Source organism: Anoplopoma fimbria, chromosome 3 (assembly GCF_027596085.1).
Source record: "Anoplopoma fimbria isolate UVic2021 breed Golden Eagle Sablefish chromosome 3, Afim_UVic_2022, whole genome shotgun sequence".
Lineage (NCBI taxonomy): Eukaryota > Metazoa > Chordata > Actinopteri > Perciformes > Anoplopomatidae > Anoplopoma > Anoplopoma fimbria.
The window spans coordinates 25,697,857-25,719,230 of NC_072451.1; the positions used below are offsets into that span (position 1 = coordinate 25,697,857).

A 21,374-nucleotide genomic window follows, 5' to 3' on the forward strand; every position below is an offset into this window, starting at 1 on the left:
TCGAGCCTTTTGAGACCTTTTCTCTTCTTTGTCAGAAAAAAAGCAAGATGCTTCCAAGTGTCACAAAGCAGGGCAGTTGTACAGAGCTATTGTTCTTATTTACGTGAAATGGAGCAGATTTATGTGAAGCGTCAGGGCTGTATCCTTTAACGAGACTGAATATATTGTTTAGACAAAAGCCGAACCAATTCACATCATTGTCTGCAAGGGAATGAGAGAAAAGAAACAAGACATAAAATTAGACATTAGTCATGCCAATGTGATATCTGCATTAGCAAGCAGGTTCCCTTGTTTTGATTATTAAGATAGATCACTTTAAATAGTGAGTATGACTATCTTGCTTTTTCCTCCACAAGAAACTTCACTTAGTTATGCTATGTGAGTATAATTTCCATTATGATGAATAATCACAATGTGTTGTTCACTACACACATACAAAACTAAGATGTTGAAATAATTAAAAAGTGAACAAATAAGGAATATGTTAAATTTAGGATTTTTAAAAAATATATCAAATTCTCATGTCTGAATCGATTACATTTTTAATTATAACATTTTAAATCTCAGCCTTTCAAAGTTTTTACATAAGTATGCCGTTAATTTGGTTTGGAATCTACCCAGCGATATTTGAAAAAAACTCTTTAGAGGCACCAAATGCAAACTGCACTTGGACAATATTTTAATTTCTGTCTTAAATTCCAATGAGCAATATGGAAACACATGCATCAAAAGACAAAATTGACAGAATTCACAGTACATAAGTACATAAAGTAATCTTACCTTCAGATTCCTACCACAGGCTACGCTACATACATGGTGTCTCTGTAGTCCATAAGTTGGCGAATGACACTAACAATATCTACTGTAGCCACTTGTTACTCCCAGTTAAGTCCTTGAAATCCCCTGCAGACAAGTGAGCAAAGAACTTACCGTTGGAGTCCTGTGCAACAAGCACATGTAATGTCTTTCTCTCCTGACAAAACTCTCCTTAACCACACGAGACACCAAAGCTAGCGGGGGAATGGTAGTAAAACCAAAGGGTTTAAGAGGTTTATTAATTGGAATCCTTCCCCTTTAAGAATGACTGACAGTTGTTTTCTGGTCAAGTAATTGCTCCAAATGTGTCCTGCATTCAGACCACAGAGGGAGGCCATTGCTAATGAAGCCTCAACAAGACTTTCTTTCAAAAAATCTATTGTCTGAAAGATAATGGCTCGTACTGAGAGTTTTCGCTAATCCCTTCATTATAGACAATGTAAGGGAGAAAAGACACAGAGATGGACTTTTAACTTGAATGGGTACACACTGTAAAGACTTGTATTCAAAAAATAGTTTCATTCAAAGAGGCACTTAACTCTTTATGAGCAGCATTGCATTAGAAATAGCTGGCTTTGATAATGAAATAAAATAAAACAAAGACGTGAATCACACGTTGTTCAAAGCATATTTGATTACATAATATTATTTTGTGGACAAAAATAATAAGCGATGTTCTGTGTCTTATTAGAAAGAGCAAATATAAAGAGTATTATAATAATGATGAGTTTATAGTACAGTTAGTAAAAAATATTAAAAAAGTAATAAGATACAATACTCTTTTTAATCTAATTGATTAAAACAAAAGCAAATAGTGAACAAAACTAATGTTGACCACAGTCCTTATCGCCCCTTTAACATGTTTCTACTGTGTGACATGCAACCATATTGTTTACATGTGTCAAATAAATACATAACAAATACCTTTGCCTTTTTGACGAATAATCTAGTTGCTGAGGCTCTGATTGTTCTCAGTAGAATTGGGTTGGGGCATTGGGGGCGTTTGATCCTACAGCCCTGCAAGTTTCTCCTCTGCCAGCTGGCACAACCAAAGCTGGGGCAGCTACAGTAGGTGTTGCAGAGATCAATCCCATCCTTAATCAGTCTAAAGACCTCACTAGAGATTTCCTCTGACATCACTGTTCTTATCTGACAATATTTAGGAGTTCTTTGCACACTAGACAAAAAAAGCCAACATGGAAAACTAGTGCGGAAAGTATTTTATCTGACAGTATGTTGTGTTTAGTTAATATGAGAAAAGAAACATTTCAGGGATGCAAAGTCGGGTGTTTTTGCATCGAGTTTAGTCTCAAGCATCAACCAAGCCACAACAACAGCATACTGATTTCTTTATTATATTATGTCATTATCCCTTTAACACCCCCACCCTTTAAGTGGTGGTTTGCCTATATTCACACAAATTGTATTTATTTTATCGTTAGGTTTGGGCCCTTGCCCAGAATTAAGGGATGAGTTGTCAAGGATTTATTATATTATTACATACATATACAGACAGACAGACACACATACATACATGTTGTTTTTCCTTGTACTAGGATTTCAATAACAGGGCTGCAATGCCAATGCTCTCTATGAGCAGAATGGTGTTGGTTAAGTGGCTTTGGCTCAGCACCTTTCTTGGCTGTCTAGGTTGTTTTGCTAAAAAGCAGAGACTGGAAAGCACATTACTTTTGCCAGTGAATGACAAGCTTTGCCACTAGATAAATAGAATATTTAACCTTAAGATGCCCCTATAGCGACGATTTGCCTTGAATTATATTGTTGACATATGGTGACTAAAGGAAGTCAGCACGGTGTAATGTTTTGCAGACCCACTTTTCTCTAATTTTCAGTACATGCATGAAAACAAAAGAGCATTCAAAGATGTTATTTATTGATTATTAAGGTATTGCCATTTTTATGTGTGGTTGTTTAGGTTTTCTATTGTGTGCTTTTCTGTCAAATATTATATACAGTACCATAAACAGTCTATGGACTTAGAGGATGATAATTAGTCACATTGATTGGTGGTGCAACTGAGAAGATTCATTGTTAGTGATTCCATACATTCAGTCAATTTTGTACTTACTCAATAAATGTTTTCCCTGTCAGAAAAGTTTGAGCTATTACATTAATTATCTAAACCAACCTTGAATCTTAAAAGTGTTATTAGTAGGTAATTATTTGTAAAAAAAAAAAAATCAGCTGGAACTTTTTAGGGTTAATTATAAATTACACTTGCTAAAATCCCTCTTACCTCAAGCAAAAGTATACATACATTTTTTAAGGAAAGCCTAAAAACTAGACATGGTCAATTTGAAAGATGTGGGAGTTTAGATATGGGCAGGTGGAGCCTGATAAAAAGAGGCTTTCAAGTTGCATTGTGGGAGATGTAGTATCCAAGGCTTTTGAAGCTTATCCCTTACCAGGGATAACAAGGCTGGCTAACTAGGGGTCTGCAACTTCACTTTTGACCATTCTTTTTTAAATCTGTCTCTTGCAAGCCCACTTTGTGGAAGTACTACATTCTAATATTAAAACTGGAGTACCTCTTCAAATTGCAGGGAATGTATCCAGTGAATATTTTGACATGTCAGCACAAAAAGAACAGTTGTAATTAACAATATAAATTAGTGTTTTACTGCGCCAGCAAGTACAATGCATGCAAGGGCCATGAAACTACACACCTACATGCAATTCATGTAGTCAACAGGTCTTCTCTTCCATTTGTTTTTTGGACATTTGTGCATAACTGTGCACAGATTATGTTTAAAATATTATCAGATCTAATTTAAATATTTCTGATATCTTTTACTTTCCGACCCACTTCATAAATGGCTTATATTTATATGAGACTGCTCCTAATACCACCGGAGTCGTAGGCAAGGGAAATTGATAATCATTTTATCACATTAATATATTAAAGCTGTCCCTCTTTGCTTGTTTCTCCATTATCCTAATTGAGTACAAATTGGTTAAGAGGGTGCTGCATAGCTATCAAGCTCCTTAGTTTTATCAGATGACAATTTAAGCCCACAAGATCCTATTAGGAAGAAAGCTGCTAATGTTTCAAGGCGCTGTGTCAGCTTACAGGGGGAAAGGGGGATGGTGAGCAGCAGGGGGATGACAGAAAGATGATGGAAAGGGAGGGTAAAAAGCTGAGAGACTGGTCATGTGATCAGCTTGAGCTGAAATGTGAAGGAAGAGCTGACCGTCACATATTGTGCAGTCGTAAACATGCTGGTTAATGATCATTTTGTGGAAGCCAGTAAGTTAAAATACCTTTTTTTTACTTTTAAAGAACTATAAACCTTTATTCGCTGCCAGAATTTAAAATGTTAAAGTTCACTTTGTTTGTATTCTAAGATGTTACTTCAGGATATGTCCCATTGCGATACAAGTAAAAAAAATAGTTTCTTTTATTTTTTTGAACTCGGAACAAGTCATCAAAAGTGACTGTCAAGTAACAGAGAGGGTATACAGGTAAAAGGTTTATTACTGGATTAAACGGTATGACCTATAATATGTTATACGATATAGGTACAAGCAAATTCAAAATCCCTGCCAGATTAAGGTACACAGTTACACATCCAGGGAGATCAGGCTGTACTCCTTGATGGATGTACAGTAAATTCCTAATCCTATGTTTTTGTCTTATTACTGGGCTACTTTAAAGCCTGTTATCTATTTTAACTGATACAGACTGAGTCGTTTGGCACGGCAAAATAGGCATTTGCAGCCTTCAGGTACTTTATCTTTTATTCTATTAATATATCAGTCTGTAAAAAAGTATAGGAGTTAAGCCTCCCTGGTTAATGCTTTCCTCACTTAGAGCCTCCTCCTCTTCCTCATCATCTGCCAACATTTTTGTTAGGTCAATATCTTTTACAGCCATTTGAACTGTTGCAGTATCTTGAGCATTCACATAAGATGCAAGTTATTATTATTATTAACAGACAGAGGCAAATCACATTAAATATTAAGTCAAAATATAATATATAAACATATAAAACAAATATGAGAGTGAAAAATGGTGGGAGAGTAATTATTAATGTCAGAATAACACCCAGCATGTATACATTTTCACCATCTTTATATGGAGCCTCATTTGTAGGCTGATAAGTCAGGAGTGGCACGCATTTTCAATACTAATAGGACTTTTTCACAACCGATATTTACATTGTCATGGCAGGTAGAGCACAGGTGTAGCTTATAACATTGAAAATGGCATCCACAGTAAAACACAACTTGATATTGCTTACCTGTTTACACCTGTAATGTGATATGTCAACTTGTAGACCATGAAAAATGACCTTTTTACAACAATAAAATATAGAAACAGGAAAACATTTTTAACTTATATGTACTACATATATTATATGTACTACACATAAATGTTTGTTAGAATATTTCTTCTTTCTTAAAATTTAAATGTGATATTACACTACAGCTAAAAAGTTTTATCTTTACAATCCCTTCACTGTACATTTGAATGTGTCTCACACAGTAACCCTGGGTCATGTGACCAAGACGCGTAAGCCCAAACACTGTGTCCTAGCATAAGGACAGCCTATTAAAAGGTTAAAGGGTAAACAAAGAAGCAGGTGGCTTTGAGTAAAGCGTTCCTTAAAGTGTATTGTCTTATCAGCAGCAGCATTACCACATTACAGTAATGTTGTTAGCGAGGGAAAATAATTTACACCGGGAATGCCTGATCAGAGTCCATGAGATCATTCTATGAACCATTATCTTTTTAAAACAACCATCAAGTCACATTACACTGTTTTGATTTGGTTAAGAAAGCTGCACACTCTAACTGACTTCATTTAAAATGATCTTGTGTGGATCCGTGAAAATGTAGTCTCTCCTCTTTAATGATTCTACTTTATCCTCGTTTTAATTTTTTCACAAAGTTACAAGGAATCACACAATTTGGCCCAGTTTTTTGTCATTTTATGACTGAGAACAACTTGGCCTGATGGGGGAACTATGAATGTGGAGAAATATAATAGACACGTCCAAAAGCCATAAAACGTGGTGTTGCCATCCACTGACCTAGATTTAAAAAAATGTCTCAATGCAGTTTGTTGTTTTATAATTTTTAATAGCTCAACTGTTTTCATTTGTTTTTGTAAAAACTGAACTAATGTCATTTGTGTTATCAGCCCACTTCTGTAACTGTAACTGCAGTAATGTCATCAGTACTGTAGGGCAGTGTCCATATTGATACCAGGTTTAAACTGTGTTTATTTAAGGGTGGTCTGTTCAGGCCCTGACCCTCTTTTAATAAGATTATCTTCACCAAGAGCTGCAGCTTGGTACTGACCCACGCTTACTTGATGGACCTTTACTTCTTTACAATCTGCTTTTTCACCTAATTAAAGATAACTAACACATCAGCATGACTTGAGGTCGTAAGGTGATTAAATAATAATTGTTTTAAAGCACACTGGCTAAGAGACGTGTTTAATGGTGGCTTTTTGAATCGAGCCCTGACGAGTTATTACACGCGGAGCTTAGTCTGCTTCTCAGGCTAATTTGAGCCCCAATGAAATAAACCCCCACCTCGAGCTACCTGGTAAGCCCTGCTCACATCCGTTGATGTCACACATGCGTCACACATGGCCACACAAGCCAGCAAGTTCTAACTGCTTAAGTCACACCCACACACACATTCAAATAAACTGAAATCAACTTCATCTGTAGTCCCTTTTCACAGCAGCCTTTTTGATATGTCAAGGCAGTATAAACACAGGTGTAATTGATCAAATTGATTATGGTCCCGTCTATTAAGTGTGTCACAGCCATCATGTGAGCCACAATTATGGCCCATACCCACTTAAATGGAAGAGGGCCATAATTAATGTTATTAATTGCACCAGTGTTTACCCCTGCTGTGAAAAAGGCTTTGTTACAAGTTGTCCTGGTATCTGATTAACTAATATTTCAAAACACACAAAATATTGTAATAGGTTGTGTAAGACTTTTGTTTAATAGAACTCAAACAGATTTCTATATTTAAAAAATCCATATGTTATTCTAATAATCACAGAGTTGTACTATCCACTAAATTGACTATTAAAAAAAAAATCACACACAAATCAGCTTCAGACTGATAGAAGACCAAACCAGATCACTGTAGTTAGTCATTTGAGAGTTGATTGTCCCCTCGGGTATCACTCAGGACTGTTTGTTGTATTTGAATATGTCAGGAAAAGTCAGGAAACCACCAGTCATGTATTCTTCACTCGGGTTTATCAGGATAACCTGTGCCCTTTTATTAAACCTACTTTTGTTAGACTGGTTATGTTCAGCTTTTGATGACCAGAGATGTGATGATTCAACTCTGTAGACTTTTTAAGGCTCAAGACATTACATTGAAATGTGTGTCGAAACCTAACCTGTCTCGACTTATCTTTCATCCATTTCAGTAAGCTACACCCTCTTAGCTGGTGGCAGTTGATAAAAATCGATTGCTCTCCTTTGCTTAGTAAATTTATCAATTTTCGGTCAACGCTGAAAGCAGTTTGTTACTGTCCAAATATCAAATGGGATGCGATTTTGTTGCTGATATTAATGGACATAAATAGTTTTCTCTAAATTTCGATATTATATGAATTTAAAATCAATATCAATGGCCAGTGGCATGACACAGATTGCAGCTTCTGTTTTATAACTATGAATCACAGCTGGGAAATGTAAACCCATCATTCTAAGATCAAGCAAACGTAGACAAACATGAAATTGGAGCCTACTTTTAAATAGTACTAATCACACCTGCTAATCCCTGCTTAATGGATATGTAGGTCATATTTTCTCTTTACGCCTTCCACTTTATTCAACAATTCAGTATGAAATAACATTCATTATGCTCACTTTTGTCTGTAAAATGATACAGCTCAGTGTTATCTATCACTGAGCTGTATTAAGTGACACACACTAAAACATGTAGGCATTCTAACATGTTATTTAAGATCCTTGGTAAGTTTGCATACTCCACACGAAGCACAACAACCATTTTAAACAGGATATCATGTTCAGTATACCTGTTGTGCTACACTAGTCATTAATTGTTTAAAGCACTGTAGTCAGTCTTGCTATGCAGAATTATTATAAGCATCTCTGCTTACGCACTTTTCTTCCACCATCTGCTTCTGGTACTTTTCAAGCTCCTCCCAGGACATACCTTTGGACTCTAGCATTTCCTTCTCCTCTGCTCCTGCTTGACTGTCCTCTTCATTACCTGGTGAAACATTTGATTCACAATTAACACCATAGCTCAGTTTAAATAGATGTTATTCAGTCCTACAAGGATTGGGGCAAAGGGAAGCTGAGGGCTAGTGGAGGGGAGAAGGGTAACGCTAAAATACAATCCTAATAACAACAACAAATTATTAACAAAAGCTGAGCTACTTGCTGTTTAACTCTTCCCAAAAATGAAACTGTGGCTATTGCGTGTCAAGACTATTAGACTGTATTGATAACCCGTGGATGCAGTAAAACCGCTAAAGAGCTTAGCTCATAATTGGAAGCAGACAATGGAAAGTCTTTACCTTGTCAACAAGATATGGAGGAAAGACCCTGAGGATGAAGGCCACTGTGTCTACCTCACTAGCCAGTGCTAATTACGAAAGTAAACATGGGGTGTAACAAACACAGATAAAAAGTACAAATCCCATAATGCACACAGTTTCAATCAATAGTTATTACAGAATTATCATAAGTTACGAAACTAGAAGATACAAATATTCAGTAATTATAAAATGCAAATGTACAGTTAGATTGACACTGGTGCTATTGGAGTCTAGTACTTAAATGATTCAGAATGGACGACCTTAGCATGAACAATACCAGTTACACCAGGAAGATGTTGGTACAATTCTATTCAGGCCTCTCCCTTTTAATGCTGCAAGTCACCTCATTGTTGGCATATCCCTGCAATCATAGGGCACATATTTGGCTTTGTGCCCTATGATTGCAGGGATATGCCTGGCGGGACCTCTGTCGCTGTTGGATTTGTGATTCAAAGGAACTCAAGAAGCTGTAAGATACTTAAAATCTCCCTGAAAAGCTGTACTGTCCACTACTGCTGCCATGTATTCTCCTCCTAAGATTCTATTTTAGGGGCGCTTTGGACTTAACACCTTGGCGACGTAAAACCTCTGTACCTAACACAGAACTTATCAGGCTCTGGACGTTAGGGTAATAGGTCATAACATTACCTAATAACAGAAGATCTGTTTCAAGTATTTTTCACATTGTCCAACTTTAAGAGGATATTGTAAAATGGACCAGATCTGATATCTGGCTGGTTGAGTGTCTTCAGATTCATTTTAATACACGTACAGACCTGAAACTTACTTAACTTAAGCTTACTCTCAAATACTATTTTAATAAAACAAGCTCAGGAGAATGCAGCAGCTACTCAAATGAATGTGCAAACTCATTGTATATTAGCTAATACCATGACATTTCTCAAATTCATTTGGAAATCCCAAGTCACAGTCAATGGACTAATTATTCTTATGGCAGGTAACTAAGTTGCCAGTTATTGATTTCCCCTGTAACAAGGGTTAACTTTACATTTTCTTTTAACCCTACACTAGGGTGTAGTTGTGATCAAGTCGCGCTGAAAAGTTCCCTAATATAACCTCAGATCTTCTTCTTTGTCTACGGACTACCACCAATGTGCTGGATGACTGTGTCGCCGTGAGTGTAGTGCAGCATCTGTCCAGACCCGAGCTTGGTGGAGGAAAGCTCCCAGATCTGAGCCTCATGAGGGTTGACAGGATCGGTGTCGGCTAAGATTAATGTGATATGCTTTTGTTGAATGATGACAAACTGCTTGTTCTTTGTCTTGTTTAAACTTATGAGGTCCATTTTACTACCTAGAATATAGTAGAAGTTTATAATAATTTAGCTCACAATATGGATAGTTATCCCCAGACACGTTTTAGCTCCTCAGAAAAAAACTTTGAAAATCTATCTCTGTCTTGCAAAAAAATATATAAAATAAAATATAACTGAGGCTTTTTACATGAGACTATGAGGAGGTCAGTCCGACCCATGCATCTTAAATGTGATGAGTCGACCTTTCCTTGCAGCATTGCAGATTTCTTTCATAGGGAACACTCTACCACCATCTGGTGGCAGGACAGCAAACACAAATATAAAACAATATCTTGGTGACCCAGTTAAGCATGGACATTGCATATACATACATAGAACTGTTAAATTCTTTATGGTACTCAAGTCTGGGGGCCTGGAACTGAACGTGATTTTGTTTTGTTTCCTCTGCAAAAAGCTACAGGAATGTACAAATAAGAAAATGAAACAACATTTCAAAATCACATCACCTTATTGACTATGGAAAAGGACTCAAACATCTTTAGATTGCCAAGTACTCAAAACATGATGAGCCTAAATTAAAAAGAAAGGCAAGCCTTTCGCTGAAATAAGATAAAAAAAAAACGTATTTGGTCAGATGAGTCATTTAAACAATGCTGTTATGTTCTTAAACACCTAAAGCGTTTGTTTACCACGGATCCAGATCTGTGGGGAAACAAATGCTTTTAGTCACAAGTCTGGGCATGTTGCAGTATTTCAGTGCTGTGCAAAGAAGCGTTATTAATAGAAAACTGTAAACACACACAAAATGTTTTCTTCTGCCTAGCAGCCAATGGCAGGCGAAGAATAGGAAACTGTGGCTGCCCCCACCGGGCGGTGAGTGCAATGCCAAAGCAAAGCCACTCTGTGTCATGACATCGCCCAGAGCTCAGTGCAGCTGTGAGGAGAGCAGGAGAGAAAAGGGAGGGAGGGGGGTGTAGGCATCACAGCTAGGGAGCAAGAGAAAGGGAGGGAAATGCATATGGAGGCAGGGTTTCGTCAAGAGTGAGAGTGCTTAATAGAAATGATGAGAAAAAGCAAGAGAGAGAGAGAGTGTGTGTGTGTGTGAGTGTGTGTGAGGGAGGAAGATGCTGTTGCCAGGGAACAGCGGTGAAGAAGAAACGTCCTTTTTTTCCAGTTCGCAGGAGGATAGAAACACGTTACATCATGGATGGAAAATCGTCTGAACGTGAGGCGAAAGAAAACAGCTGATCCTGACTCCCAGCAGCCACAGAGAATCAAAGAGAAGGTAGGCAGGTGTGATTACACAACCATCACAACACGTACGGGTGACATCATCACATCAGGATTAGAGCCCGGGGATGGGGGCATTAGTGTTGGTAGAGGGAGGAGGAGGAGGAGGGTAGAGGGGGGATTCAGCAGAGATGAGCAGAAGTAGATGGGAGGAAGAGAGATAAAGAGTGATCATCATGACACGAGCTAAAGGCACAGGGAAAGGATTATCTGTATTCCAAAAAGCAGCGTGGGATCTTATTTGCAGACAAGACTGAAACGATACGAGCAGGATGGCGTTTGATGTGTGATGACCCTGACTCCTAACCATCCTCTCTACAGGAGGTGAACATTTCTCTCTGAGCCTCCATTAGAAGCATTGGTGGACAGCAACAGTCACCCAGCAGCCGAGATCACGAGCACTTTAGTGTCCCAGCTGCAGATGTAAACAGTGATGACACTCACTCTGCTCAGGCAGATCTAAGGAGGAGCAGGAAGAAAATAAAGAGGATCGTCTGAAAGCAAAACAGGGAAGCTTTCAAAACGGTTCGGAGGAAGTCTTCCTGATTACAGTATGTGAGTACCTTTACAGGAGCTATGATTTTTCTGGTTTTAGGACATATTCTCAATCAGTGACCCATTCAGTGTTTTAGTTCATTCTGCTACTGCTGTTTGTGATTCAAATTACTGAGACAATGTCTGGTTTCATTTGTCTGCTATGGAAAGGAGGCAATCGTGACAGAATAGCTTTGCTCCTTTAACACGTTTTAAGGCCCTGAAAATGTCTATTCTTAATCATCTTTTCATATGAGTAATTACATAAACACCATTTTTTTCTGCCAAATTTAGAACTTTTTTTAAAATTTCATATTGGTTGTTTACGCTGTTCTCACTGGCCTGAAGTGGACAGGGCACGTTCAGAAAAAGGCGGTCACTTACTTTTGTGTACCAGTCAGGATTTAATCTGACCAAACCGCAGCAATTCCGTCCTGATGAAGCAGATGAGTTTATTAAATTATATCTTAATTTGTCCATAACTTGAATGCTGCTTATTTGTTCATAAATATTCAGTGTTATAAATAAATATTTAAGATTTGAGTACACGATCGAGTACAGCCTCCCTCAAACAAGTTGAGGAAGGCTGTACTCGATCGGGATATATTGCCTTGCATTGCCTTTTATCATTGGTCGCCCTTTTGATGTTTATCTCTCAACTGCAAGCCATGTAAAGAATTTCATAATGCAGTGGAGGAAGGAATACTGTGGGTTTCTATTGAAGTGGAAGCTCTACTGTTTTGTTTGCATATTGCTTACTGTATGTAAGAGAAAGGGACATGTTAAGACAAATATATAATAAACAAAATGCTCAAGCAGAGGATTTTCAACTATTTGCGTTTCACTTCTGAGACAGATTATTAGGTGTTTGGTTTAATGGGCACAAAGCAGTGAATAGCTCACAAGATCGTGTTTGTGAAATGAAGGCTGCTCTGCCATCTGGTCTCAAATCCCCACCAAACACGTGCAACTGCAACATTACTTTGTGTCCATCAATCAGCAGTTCACTGTATGAGCAGCTGAGGCTTGGCAAGAGACATCTGCACAGACAAACAAACCACACGCACGCCTTTTACGTGTGAATTTTCCACTTCATTCTCAGCTAGACGCAACCCTCTTTCATTCTTAATTTAGCAGGGAAAATGATCAATCTGTTTTTAAAAGTCTTTTTCAAAAGACTGTGAGAACAGAGGAAGGCGAAATCAAAGTGTGCCAAAAGGATCTTTATTAAAGTGCCGTTTAGGATTTCCCCATCGAGCATATGTCAACACTGTCCTTTGGGATGGTAGAGATTAAACATTTAACCATAATTTAGATCCAGTCACAACACTGCAGCCTGTAGCCTTAGGGGCCTGAGCCTTTTAGACCTCATTTGCTGTTTTTTTTCAATAGAGGCTCCAATGTGTCTCACTGTAGCACATCAGTGCCATCCCAGTGGACAAATGGACTGTGGTAAAGTCTGCTGCAGCATGAACTCTGGCTGGGACAGTGATGTAGGATGGACATATTCTTACACAAGACGCATACATGATGTTCACTCTGTGCATGACTGATCCTTGTGTGACAGCCTGCGGCATCCGACACAAGTTAATTGCATGCAGTGCTGGATGGAGACTTTTTTTCATTTCTGATTTGGTTATGTAAAATAAGGAAGTTCAGATGACTATCTGCTCTATGGCGGCACGTGTGATTTGCTTGTATCACCCTGAGGGGCTGTATGAGCAATGTTATGTTTTATTTTTGTCTTCTTCCCCAGGGATGTAGGGAAAGGAAATATTGTGCAATGTGTATTCATTGTAACATTAATGTCTTTATACAATCACTACTCATGGCAAACTAGCACTAGTGTTTTAAGAAACTGACTTTTTCTGTCATATGATGCCTTTGCTATGTATCACGTTTATTGGAAAAGGATAAATGTTGAAGATTTGGCAAGATTGTTGGATGATTCTTCGTTCGATGATTACACCCATGTTATGTTTTCTAGCTGTTCTCCAGAGCACTTAACTACAGCTCCTAAAAGCTGTATATTGTGGATAAGTGAGCTTTTTAAGGGGCACTCCAGCGATTTAGTATAAGTCAACCATAAGGTTGTTTGACTTTTGAGAGACAGAGGTAAAAAGCAATGGTCCAAATTGAAGCAAAATGGTAAGCTGAGATATCCTACTTTTTCACCCTTGGAATGGTGAATCCTACATTTTCCATGATGCAACTGGATAGTGTCTTTTATTAAACACTCCCTTCCTCATGAACACACACATCTTTCAAACTCCACACCTTTAGTTTGTCACGCTGGCGGTCTGTTGTAACCTTGCCTCAATTATGAGGCTCAAGCTGAAATTCAGATAATCCTGACGAAATCAGCAGGGTTTAGTAAAATGGGTGGAGTTTCCCTTTAAAAAAGCTACAATTACTGTATGTTTGAACACATTTTAACTCTTGGTGTTCTTCTGATTTTCATTGTTTCATTTGTTTGTCAACCACAGTTAGCTGCAGCCTGTCCTCACCGGCAGAGGATGGGTACAGCAGAGGCCACTCTACGCATGGACAGCATGGAGGTCAAAGATGAGTGGCAGGATGAAGACTTCCCCAGGTAGTCCTGTGTGTGTGTGTGTGTGTTTGTGAGCAATTTGTCAGATTTTTGAATATGCTTTGACAAACAGGCCAATCTCTGACGGTTATGTTGAATGCTGAAGGGCAGCAGGTGTGTTCTTTCCTTGATGTAGTCGTTACGTGATTATGTTGTTTCATGTCAGTGAACAAAATAGCAGCTAGCACAGAGAAAAAAAGTCAAACACGTCACAGTTTCCAGCAATGGAAAAATAGACTTCTACTACTTCCTTCAGCAAGGATTTTTTTGATTTTTTAGGAAACAGATTATTCAAGGACATTCAGTGTATTCACAACATTTATTTAAAGCTGCAAGTCGTATTTATAAGGTATAATAATATAACAATAATATTGTGGTAGCTCTGTCGGTTAAAGCTTTTGCAATAAAAATAAAGTAATTAGTTAAAGGAGGAAGAGTAATGGGTATGTACAGTACAATGAATAAAGTGGCAGATAGTTTAAACGTGAGATATTTAGAGGAGAAACATTAAAGAATTCTTTAACTAGGCAAATTTTTTTCCTCTTCCCCACTGTCTAATCCTCTCTTGAATATCTGGAGCTGTCTTTAATTTACATCTACAAAGCTACTGACAACATAATAACAGCATTTATCCAAACAGCCCCATCAGCTCGCCCATACTTGTGGTGTTTTAGGGCGTGTTTGTCTACCCATGCATGTATGTGTTAATGTCTGGGTCTTTACCCGTCTGTGTGTGTGTGTGTGTGTGTGTGTGTGTGTGTGTGTGTGTGTGTGTGTGTGTGTGTGTGTGTGTGTGTGTGTGTGTGTGTGTGTGTGTGTGTGTGTGTGTGTGTGTGTGTGTGTGTGTGTGTGTGTGTGTGTGTGTGTGTGTGTGTGAGTGTTCTCTACTATAACTATAATCTGGCCGTCTTGTGCCCCCAGCATTGAGGGTTCAGCTGTCTTATTATAATGTCAGAGGGGAGTTGGTAATTACTGGTGTTGCTTTCTCAAATAACACGTATTATTTTACACATTGTTGTAAGATAACAAAAGAGCCAATCAAACAACAAAATACTAAAAGTGGAAATGCTAGGAACGACATGCTCATACTTTATAGTATTTCATTTTTTATTGATCATAGCAATATATCCATGCTTATGACTAAAATTACATAAAAAAGAACCAAAATAATCATTAAAGAGCATTAATATAGCAGTTAACCGTTTGCTATGTAAAGATATAGTGGAGTTACATTTTCGTGGAAGCATTTCACCCACCCTCTGATTACACATCAGGTAAATTCTGTCATCACTTTTGTAGTTTGCACTGTTAGCAATGTTAGCAATGTTAGCTACCAAGCCACTAGCTCAGCCGTTGCCATGTTGAGAGCTGTTGAGAGTCAATCAAAATGCTCCCAATCTCATATAGCACCTTTAACTTGGCAACAGAAAAAACTAAAGGCCAAAGAGAAAGAATTATTCTTTTACATGTCATTATATTTTTTATTTATACTGTTTTATTGTATACTGTTTTATTGATACTGTATTATATTTATAATGCATATTCATGTCTTTCTCTGCAGACCACTACCAGAGGATGGAGATGTTGATTCTTCATGTGGCCTCACTGACAACAGAACCAGTAAGTAAAATAAATAGACAGCATTAACTATATACATTTAAGATATACTGTATCTAAACTTTCGTGCCGTGCCTGTTCAGATCCTCCCACCACTCTGAATGTGGGCGACTCCATGGCTCAGCGTAAGCGTCGCACTCTGGTCGCCCCCGACATGAACCTCTCCCTGGATCAGAGCGAGGGGTCGGTGCTCTCTGATGAGTTTCTGGAAACGCCTGACGACCTTGACATCAATGTAGACGACATTGAGACTCCTGATGAAACCGACTCTCTGGAGTTTATCAACAATGGCAACGAGCTGGAGTGGGAAGGTAAGAGAGAGGTCAAATGATATTGATTTATAGATGATCAATATTGTGGGAGTTTTAAAAAGGTCAAGGGATGCATGTTGGGAATTATTCATGAAGTAAATCATACTACCTGCTGTGTCCTCGGTTTGAATCCAGCCTTAGTCGTCAATCGTTATAGCAATCAGTCTGTACAGTCAAAAATGTCTGCCAACTGTTAAATACAGCAAAAATGAAAATAAACACTGAATGCTGTAAACACTGCATGGCAAGAAAGTCACGGCTGTTTTTTTTAATTGCCTAATTAGTTTAAAGCCGTTTAAAAAAATGTCATTCTTAAGGAAAAATGTACATCCCTGCTTTGTATGCTGTGATTTCATGACTGATACAGTACAAAAATACCACTAATAATAGTCTTAAAACTATCACAGTTAATATAAGTACTTATTGCTTGGCTATTGTGTAATTGATTGCAAAATATTGTCAGGTGTTGCTTTTATTTTGTCAACAACTTGTAATCGTGTGATGACGTGAAAGTATTCTTAAATCTGAGAATAATATTGTGGGAGCTGTGCATGAATTGACAGGATATATGACAAGAATCATAATCAAAGTTGAATTTTCAAATGTTTCTACTGAAGCTTTTCGTCACTTGGCTAAGAGTAGAAATGCATTTGTAGAACGTGTCACATGTTGTGAATCATGTTGAAGTTTTATTGCTGAACATTTATAGCAAGTTGATCCTTAACTGCCCCTGACGAATGTGTGATTTTCCAAAAATGTTTAGGAAGGCAGGTGGGGGAGGAAGCTTTAACATGTGACCGTTCTTTGTTACCTGGTGTCTAGACGACACTCCTGTGGCCACTGCCAAGCGTCTTCCAGGTGAAGGTGAAGAGGAGAGAGACTCATCTGGTCGTCTGTGGCGAACAGTGATCATCGGTGACCAGGAGCAGAGGATTGACATGCAGGTCATCAGACCATACCTGAGGGTTGTCACACATGGAGGTTAGTAAAGACGTGTGTGTGTGTGTACTTTTATTCAAATATGCGAGTGTCTGTATGTGTGGGCTCTAGTGTAGTTTATGTTATAAAATGGATTTCGGAAACTTACAGGATGTTTCAGATCAAAGTTGGTGATGGGTAGTTTTCTTATACGAAAAATATTATTAACTTAGATAAAGAAAGAAACATTGCACTCAACCTAAGACCATCCAAATAGAGCTGGGTTTCATGTTACTATAGTCAAAGTCCATCAAACAAGTTATGTGAGTGGACAGGAGTTATAGAGTATAGAGACAAACTCTCAGTTGGCCGTTTAATAGGTCTGTTCACTGTTAAACCCAACACAGTCCTGGTCAGGTTACTTTCAAAGCAAAGAATCTTACTTGAGCATCTGATAAAAACAACATGCAAATCATGTAAGGCAGATCATTTATAGATTTCATAGTATTTCAGATCTCCATAATAATGCTGCAGTCATACAACTCTGCCAATAGAACTGCTATCATACTCAATGTGTGTCTCCTTCCTCCTTCAGGTTACTATGGCGAGGGCCTGAATGCCATCATCGTGTTTGCAGCCTGCTACCTTCCTGACAGCGGCTGTGAGGACTACACGTACATCATGGAGAATCTATTCCTGTAAGATCCATTCTGGTCTCCTAAGGGAGTCTTTTACTTCAGCATTCAATTTGCACTATATGTTACTGTACAATATATGTCAGATCTGAGCTTGTTCGCTCTGTCCCCAGGTACGTTGTGAGCAGCCTGGAGCTGCTGGTGGCAGAAGATTACATGATTGTTTACCTGAACGGAGCAACTCCTCGCAGGAAGATGCCCGGCATCGGCTGGCTGAAGAGATGCTACCAGATGATCGACAGGAAGTAAGTTTGGGCAATTGTGATGGAAATAATTATAAAGTCCAGAATTTAAAACTAATGTTGTTGAGGCTAAAGGTAAATGATGATACAATCTGGATTCATTATGATTTAAATGTTATGAGAAGAAGGAAAGCAGGGCAAACACTTTAAATTTCTCCTGCAGACTGAGGAAGAATCTCAAGTGTCTCATCATTGCTCACCCAACGTGGTTCATCCGGACCGTCCTGGCCATCTCAAGACCTTTCATCAGGTGAGAACACATTCAGTGGGGTTTGTAGTCCATCAGTCCACCAGTTGAGTCACATATTGGCTCTTCTCTTCTAAGAAACATAAGAGAGATTACAGAATTGTGACATAATAATTCAGACCATCACATAACTGAGGCCTTGGCTCGATGACATAAATGATACACGTGTTCGGAATGGATCTTTGGTGACATTAATTATCTTGATGCTTCCTGCAGCGTGAAGTTCATGGATAAGATCCGTTACGTTCACACCCTGGAGGAGCTCGGCCAGATCATCCCCATGGAGCATGTGCAGATCCCAGAGTGTGTGTTGCAGTAAGTACTCTGAGCCACCAAGGGGCACTGTTGTGACACTAATCATGTCTTGGGTGTATCGCAGGCTTGCAGTAACAACACCTTCAGAGAATGCTGACAGTACTGTGATCAAACTAAACCTGATCCAAGCTGTGTTTTCATTCATAAGTATTCAGAAACCTGTTAGCATTTTAAATCTGTAGTTCTCACTGTTTATTTTAAATGTACCTAGACACCTGAAACAAAAGATGATTGTGATCATTTGCTAGCAATCACAAAAAATGTCTTCTACTTCTTCTTCTACTTCTTTAAAGTAAAATCGAATATTGTTTTGTTAATCAAACTGTAAATGCCTTTTCCTTGTAGGCTTTGGGAAGCAATACAGTGAATAGTTAAACCCAGTAAACATATGCTTTGCAATAATTTACTTTTAGCTTCTTTGTACCACTGGTGATAAATATGTTGATGTAATGTATAGATCAGTCCAACATTTCTATCTTCATTTTTAAAGGTATGATGATGAGAAGATACAAGCACAAAGGGAAAGGTGAGCAGTACATTTCCATGTGATTTAATTTTAGAAAGGAGATTTGATGCTTACTCTTTTTTTCCTTCATCTAAGTAGTATTATTAATATTTGCCTGTCTAACTTACAGACTTCAGCAAGAGCAGCAGCACAGCAACTCAACACTGCCAAAAGAAAGGTGACCTCATTTTACTGTACATACACTCCAGGGCCATTTCTGTATATTTATTTTCTACTTTAGCACTTCAACATGGAAAATGTCCATGACATTTTGTTATTTTATTTAAAACTGGTGGCTGCTAGAAGTGGGAAATAATTTCACTCTCAATAATACACAAAGCAACTTTATTTCATTTAGTTAGTTAAGACACTAAAATAGGTATCAAGAAGATATGATCTGTGTGTATCTTCTCTTTAAATCAAGTGTAAGCAACTGCAGCCTCATGGATATATTTTGGCATTAGAAAGCACAAATGAATATGGGCATGATGCTGTATATTTATATTTACTTATAACTTTAATCTGTCATTTCTAGGCCGAAGTCAATGATAGCAGAGGTTGGCCGTGACATCTGACATTAAGGTAAGGGTCTTCTTTGACATAACTCCCTTTACAACCAACTTCTCCATTCTGGTTTGTAATGTCAGCCCACGGTAACTAATCTCTGACATACAGGGAAATCTTCTGGTCTGCACACGCACACCCACACACACAAATAAACAAACACACCAACACACGCTGATGTACGCAGTAGAGACATGATGCAGTAAATCAGCTAAATGCTGGATGTAGAAAGGAGATGCACTTGTGACTTCTGGTGACTAGTAGTTCTCTTGAATACCTATGTTGAATACACTTCCTGTAAGTCGCTTTGGATAAAAGCATCTGCTAAATGACTGTAATGTAATGTAATGTAATGTAATGGATGTTGGCCTGTCTGGAGTGTTGGGTCACTGACCAAAGGTCCAAAGGGTCATCTCTCAGATCAGGGGTACCGATGTCCAATTAACAGTATCATACTTAGTCAAGTGAGAGCACAAGTAGACAAAATGAGGTCATTAGGATCTGTTACTCAAATCTTGTCTTTAAAGATGTAAAGCTCGTTTAGTTATGCAGTCACAAATGGATCTGCAAGGATAAGTTGATCAAAATTCAATTAAGTAAGTCATTGATATAACAGAAATGTCAAACATTCTAGTTTCTCAGAAGTGAGAAATTGCTGCTTTTTTTTCTTATATCAAAGTAAATTAGATGTTTTTTGGGATTGGACTGTTGGTCGTTTACACTGTTGGTATAAAGCAGATTTTTCAAAATTTTCCGATGTTTTATTTGTCCAACAATTAATCTGTTGTTCCAAGTAATTAGTAGTCATAAATTAATCACATATATTGTTTTGGAATACTAATTTTAGGTACATCTAATTTATTGATAAACTGAAGCATGCAGCTGTTACTTTAACTACGATCACGTTTATGTTTTGAATTTGAAGTTACAAATTGTGTTGATCATAAATAGAAGTAAAAAAAACAAACATGTGTTGGCACTTCTCTCCTCGTCCTTCGCTGAGGGCACTGGACCAAAGGCTGAACTGCATAATATAATGCTTTTTGATTTCAGTGGATCATCAAGTTAAGCTCATTTATTTTGCCAAGTCATGTATCACGTCAACTTCAGACTGCGTTTGCGTCCAAGAAATGTTAGCTGATCCTCAAACATCGTATTCCCTTCGTCCCGTGTTACATAAAGCACAGCTGCTAATCTCATTAAGCCTGCCTGCACACCACCGATCAATTCTATTTTTAATGGGCCACTCAGACAAGGTCTGGCAAATTGATCCGTGTCCCACTCCCTGTCCAGAAAATGGGGGAAATACCGACCACAGCAGGGGTTGGGGTGGGTTATTTTAGAACTCACCCCCCCACACACACACACACACACACACACACACACACACACACACACACACACACACACACACACACACACACACACACACACACACACACACACACACACTTCTTTGCTGTCCTGCTGACTGTTTCTATCAGCCTCCATATATCAAAGGAGCTATCAGCCCTAGGACTGGATGACATCCCAGGAATGGACATGGGCACCATCACTTAACTAAATGCCAAGGGAGGAAGCAGGGGAAAAATAAATAGGCAATGTGTCAAGTTGGACTTAGTTTACATTGAGTGCATGCTTATTGACACACTGCCAAATTGAAGGATTATATAGGAAATGTTGTCTTTGTGGAGATGCACAAATGTCAATTTACTGTCAGGATAAAGGTGACGGTTAGAATAAAGGTGAAGGGAACAAGAAAGACTATGAAACTGTCTGTATTTGCATTTCAGAGCTTTGAATTGAAGGACCAATGGGGGACACTCATTCATTAAAATGGAAGCCAGCCCAAACCACCATCACACGCTTGATACACGGGA

At 38.3% G+C, this 21,374-nt stretch overlaps 1 protein-coding gene across 1 annotated transcript; it reads left to right on the plus strand.

The window, feature by feature from the left end:
* Positions 1 to 14,000: 14,000 nt before the first annotated feature.
* Positions 14,001 to 21,374, plus strand: atcayb (ATCAY kinesin light chain interacting caytaxin b). Its single transcript, XM_054596347.1, has 12 exons — positions 14,001 to 14,083; positions 15,642 to 15,700; positions 15,781 to 16,008; positions 16,831 to 16,989; positions 17,522 to 17,624; positions 17,735 to 17,866; positions 18,027 to 18,113; positions 18,327 to 18,425; positions 18,916 to 18,951; positions 19,061 to 19,108; positions 19,466 to 19,512; positions 21,288 to 21,374. Exons 1-11 carry the CDS (start codon positions 14,007 to 14,009, stop codon positions 19,503 to 19,505), a joined length of 1,068 nt encoding a protein of 355 aa, XP_054452322.1. The 5' UTR covers positions 14,001 to 14,006; the 3' UTR covers positions 19,506 to 19,512; positions 21,288 to 21,374.